General features: G+C 33.8%; 1 protein-coding gene across 1 annotated transcript; it reads left to right on the top strand.

The window, feature by feature from the left end:
* The first annotated feature begins 204 nt into the window (after positions 1 to 204).
* On the top strand, positions 205 to 1,161 carry LOC139098230 (farnesol dehydrogenase-like). Its single transcript, XM_070650359.1, has one exon. It carries the CDS (start codon positions 271 to 273, stop codon positions 1,012 to 1,014), a length of 744 nt encoding a protein of 247 aa, XP_070506460.1. The 5' UTR covers positions 205 to 270; the 3' UTR covers positions 1,015 to 1,161.
* The last annotated feature ends 4,548 nt before the right edge of the window (positions 1,162 to 5,709 follow it).

Raw genomic sequence — 5,709 nt, 5'->3', positions numbered from 1 at the left:
AGGTGATAATCACAATAATTGCCAAGTTGACCCAACTGACGTAGAAATCATTCAGTTCATTCCTCGAAGCTTATAACATTCGAGATAAAAAATAATAATCATTACAATTTTTTATTTTATCAAATTGCAATTTTATCATGAGGTTTAAAATTTTATCGAATAATCTTATTATCTCATAACTTACTTAATCAATTTCATTTTGACTTGCGGAGAGTTGACATTTCAACGAAAATTCTCCACAAAAATAAAGTAATAATTAAAGTGCTGTAAATGGAAAAGTGGAAAAATTCAGTTGCTGTAGTTACAGGTGGTAATTCCGGCATAGGATTTTCAATATTAAAAAATCTTGCTGAATGTGGAATAAGAGTCGTTGGATTTGATATTCAATTTGATGCGATTGAGAAATTAAAAGTTGAATTGAAAAATGCTAAAATTTATTCATTCAACTGTGATGTGACAAAGGATGATGTAACAGAAGCGGCATTTAACTGGGTCGAAAAGAATATTGGTCCTGTTGATATACTTGTTAATTGTGCGGGTCTTCACAAGAATATTGGAACGCTTGATCAACAAAAATCAATGTCGGAAATTGTGAATCACATTGATGTCAATTACACTGCTGTCATACGATGCACACGCTTAGTATTTAAATCAATGGAAGCACGAGATGCCTATGGTTATGTTATCAATATAAATTGTGTATATGGACATTATGTACATCCAACAACAGACGTACAACTTGGTATATATGCGAGTACAAAATTTGCTGTTAAAACAACATCGGATGTAATGCGATTTGAATTGAATCGTATGAAGAATCGTAAGATTCGTATCACGAATTTATCACCAGGTGTATGTAATCGAAAGCCATCGAAAGAAATTGACAATTCATCATTCATTAATCCAGCTATTAAGCCTGAACACATTGGTGATACAGTCATTTATCTATTGAAAACACCACACGATATTACAATTACAGATTTACAAATTAGAGCGACTGGATCGGATTTGTAGAGAGTGTATAAAAATAGAAGAAAGTGTTTTTTTGGGGATTATTGAGGATTTGATGTAATTAGCGCTGATTTTGGGTTTGGGGAAGTGAATATTGAATTGAATTTGAATAAATGAGCTTCTAATGAGCAATATCTTGAAAGGAATCAACTAGTTGTTGTGTTTATTGTTAATTTTAAACTTCAATTGCAAACTGAAAGGCACATCTAACGACTAGCTCTTTCATTTACCGACTTCCAATATTAAGTGAAATACTGTCTCTACCGTCAGCTTCCTCTCAAGAATTTTATGGTCGTCCTCAAGTTTTTTGAGCATCTCAAAAGTCGGATTCGAAAACCTTATTTAATGGAGCATTTGCAGGACAATTGAAGCTACAGGACTTCTAATAATTTGCGAAACCCATCTAAGCCTGTTTATTTTGACCGAAATTCAACATATTTTGGCTTCAATCGATAGCCACGTTCGTCTGAATCCGGATTTTTTGCCTTTTGTATACTAAGTGCTTTACGGGTAAGTAGTGTATCCCAAAATTTTCAAAATTGTAGGTCTCTTAGGATCGAACATTCGAGTATTCTTAGAGTAATTGAATGCAGAGCTTGAATGAACTTCCCTTGATGGAATGGCACGAGTTTTTCAGTCCATTCTTCCTTTTAAATCAAAGTAAGCATCAGTTTTCATCCAAAAAAATGTTTCCCAAAATCCTCAAAATTTAATTGAAGCAACCATTGTGAAAAAAATCCACAACAGTGACAAAAAAATAATCGAAATAAAAGATAAAAGTGAATAAAAATAGATGCTGGAAGGATGTCTTACTTCAAATTGCCAATTATATTGCTATTCTACATCTCATTATTATCCGCCTATCACGTAAGTAAAACTTTTATTAAGGAAATTATTATTTTTTATCATTTTCAATTACAATTGTGTTGCTGTATACAGACACACAACAAGTACACGGAGAAAATGCACAACAACAACAAATAATTGTAAAAACTTAGATCTCGTTATCAAATAAATGGTAGTCGATTTCACGCGACACGACCGCATTCAGATATACAAATTGCCTTAAAGCAAATCCCATCGTCTTATTATTGAGCAGATGTTTCCCATATTATGAGGTTTACGAGATAATTTTCCATTTTTTTTTTTTTGTACATTTTTATTTTCCATCTACTTCCTTCGGTAAGGAATGAAAAAAAGTCACATAAGAAGTAAAAAAATGCTCAATTCATTTTATGTACCAAATATAACCTGAGCTCCTGAAAGAGACAAAAGCAATGATGTTATCAATTATACAGTTCAAGTGAATAAATCTACAGACAATCATCAATCATTGTACACAATCCTCGTGTATATATAAACACTCACTCTTCATTCTCATTCCCGTCCCCCAATGTTCATGCTCAAAGTTTATTGCACAGTGGCTTTTATGTAGTTTAAATTCTCATCCCTCACTATCCATTTTACTCTTAATTGTTTTAACTTTTTTTTTTTTAGACTAGATTACAGTCAGTCCGTGAATGAGAATGAGATGGCATAAAAAAAATAAATTTTTTAGGGTTCAACCTTTGATAATTGCTCAACTACATTTCCATTTGACATTGTCAATTGGAAAATGATATCGAGATAAATTACACAATAAATGAGTCGTTCGCGGGTGAGAGATGATGGGAGGCAGAAGTAATACAGTACTGAAAAAAGAGAAAATGTTTGAAGATTGTCGTGGTATTGAGGGAATTGAGCGCATTTTTGACTTGAAATCATGATTTGATTAACAATTTACAAAATTTGGCGGCATACTGGTTACTCACCACTGAATTTAGAGATAGTTATTAGCTCCCAGATCAAGCGATAATTTACTCTGTTAGTCCATTTTCCCTATGTCGATTTCTTTGTACATCCCTAGTCTGATTGTAGGACTTCATCCTTGTCTGATTGTAAGGTCATCCTTCAGATTAGATGGTTTAGGTAGTCTTCAACTCTATCCTAAAAGATCCTTAGCACGGCGTTGTATTTAGCAGTATCAGGCAATACAATCAAAATGTCAGCTTCGGAGTAAGACTTCGATTTTTCCAATCCCCTAAAAAGCAAATAGTCCAACAAAAACACGATTCCTTACTTAATTTTCTGATCGTACAGAGCATGCTTGTTGTGATCCATAGTCTCATTTAGTTGACGTCTAAAACTGGTATTGTCCATAGCTGCCCTTTGCCAATTGCCAACACATAGTGAAAGACTGTCTCTCTCAATAGCCTCTTTCCAAAAACGATACAACAAAGCTAATACTTGAAATCTGAGCCTCTAATTGATGCCAGGTTTCTGAGATCTCGCGGCTCATCCAGCCAGAAGGCGAGTTATCCAGTCAGTCAGTCAGCCAGTGAATCTACCTGTCAGTAAGACAACCAATTAGAAACTCAGTTAACCAGCTAGTTAGTCACCCAGCCAATAAGCCACCTAACCAGTTAACTAGAAAGTCACCCAACCAGCCAGCCAACCAAAATGAAATAACATAAAAGCATCAATTATGCATTAAAAATCCGCTGTTCCATCTCCCTCGACATTGTCAGAATATTCTTCTTTTTTTCTCCGTTTGCTATTCCAGACCTGAAATTTGACTCGAGTTTTGCGAACCTTTCGGAAATCCATCAATGTAAGAAGAAGGAACATTGTGAACATAAACAGCCCTGCCATTCGTCGTTCTTTATTGTCTTCAATATTTATTGCGTCACATTGAAAGATGAAAAAAAAATTGCTTGATAAATGATTCTCAAATATTTGCACGAATCGGCTCCGCTAGTTTTTAGAGCACTTTTTTGTGTGCTTTTTGATTGATTGTTTCTTCTCTGGGAATATTTAGTCAGTTATTATTATATATATACTGAAAACGCATACAATATTTACATTCCATACATATTCATATATATACATTGAATATTTGACTCTTGGGCATATTTTTAAGCCAGTCATGATTTTTTTTTTTTTTTTTTATGAAAAATCACCTTTCATTCATTTTGGGTAGGAAAGAAAGGAAGACTTTTTCATAATGAAAATAGGATGGGATGCTGACGTTATTGGATATGTTGAATGAATTTGGCGCATTTCCAGCAAAAAAAAAGATTGGAATTTTACAAAGGAAGAATGGAATATTGGATATTTTAAGGGTTAAGGCATGAATATGGTTGTCGATTATCATATGAGGTCATGAGATTGGCATATGATTAACATGCATGTGACCAAGACAATGGAAATATTTGTACACTTTTAATGGCATTTAATTGTTTTTGTAGTGCAATGGTGTGGCTGGAAATTTCTTCCAGGTGGGAAATTTTTAAGGAGTGATTTTTGGATTTATTTCTCAAAAATTCCCTCGTTGACTACATCTTTCGAATCTGAGGTGGAGGGATATCAAGTCATTTATAGGGAAATCTATCAATCTATGAATAAGGCCGCTGTGGCCGTGTGGTTAAGCATCATACCGGATATCTGCATCACTTTTTTTCAAACACATTGGTTCGATTCCCTTCAAACCTCACCTTCGTTCCCATCAGTTTCCCCTCAAATTTTTAAATCAATAGAATTGTGTCGATATGACAACAATTCATTCAGAAAAGTCCTCAAGACATTAGAAAAATGTATAATTTTGGATACATTTTGTGGTTTTCGAGGTTTGAGGCAAGTTTAATGTGCACGATGAATCTAAAACAAGACAAACTAGAGTCTTGTGACCCAAATATGTGCAAAGCGAAGTTTGGCCTCTCCACTAGAGCTTGATGTTTATATGCTAGGAATTTTTTATGGGGCAAAACCATTTTGCCCAGAATATTTTCTTCAATTTCTATGTTCTATTCTATTTTCAAGCGAAGCTTATCCTTCCGTATACCGTTTGTATGGAACTATGTGAATATATCCGCATTAGGTTTCTACTCGATACACTAGTTATACGTTTCAGGAGACTAAGGGTAGTAATTTTGTCATAGGAGGGCTCCTGTTCCCGCTTTAATATGCAGTTTTATGTCTGAGTGGGAGGACTGGGGAATGCCCACTCGTTAAACTATCACAAGCCTTGTAACGCATATAACACAAGTAGCAGAAGATCTTAAGGTCTGAATAGCTATAGTTAGCAGTTCTTAAAATTCTTCCTACAAATTTAAGCATTTAATAATTTCCCTTGGCTCGGCTCATTCAATAATCATCCAAAATGCATCTCTTTTAGAAACCTTACTTCATTAAATTTATGCTAAAAAGCCTTCATTTCTTGTTGTTTTTGATCATTGTCCATTCCCTTTAGGTAGTTTATGCAACTTTTCATTAAAAAAATATACACACAACAGTAAGGAGAAAATTATGCGGAACATCAAGAGAAATTTTTTTTTCTTTCTTCTTTTCTCATTTTGTTTCATATTTTTTGCATTTTCCTGTCTTTCCATCTCTATCTGCTAAATATGATATCTTTTTTTTTGTTGTTTGAGGAAGACGACAGTAAAATGAAAAAATGCTTTTTAAGTTCATAGACAAAAGGCATAACGGCTATGAATGATTAAATGTTGAATGAAAACTGTCCACTCTCTTTTGTTATCAACATTTATTGTGCTGCTTTTACTGTATTTTCCTCGGAAATTTACGTTTGTTGATTATTTTTTTTCCATGTTTTGTTGTAAAAATAATATTTATAGTCAATGTCATGAATAGAAAGGATAT

Source organism: Chironomus tepperi, unplaced genomic scaffold, assembly GCF_022539635.2.
Source record: "Chironomus tepperi strain 1889 unplaced genomic scaffold, CSIRO-AGI_Ctep_v1 contig_445, whole genome shotgun sequence".
In the NCBI taxonomy this organism is placed as follows: Eukaryota; Metazoa; Arthropoda; class Insecta; order Diptera; family Chironomidae; genus Chironomus; species Chironomus tepperi.
This window is presented reverse-complemented; position numbering and strand designations above follow the sequence as displayed.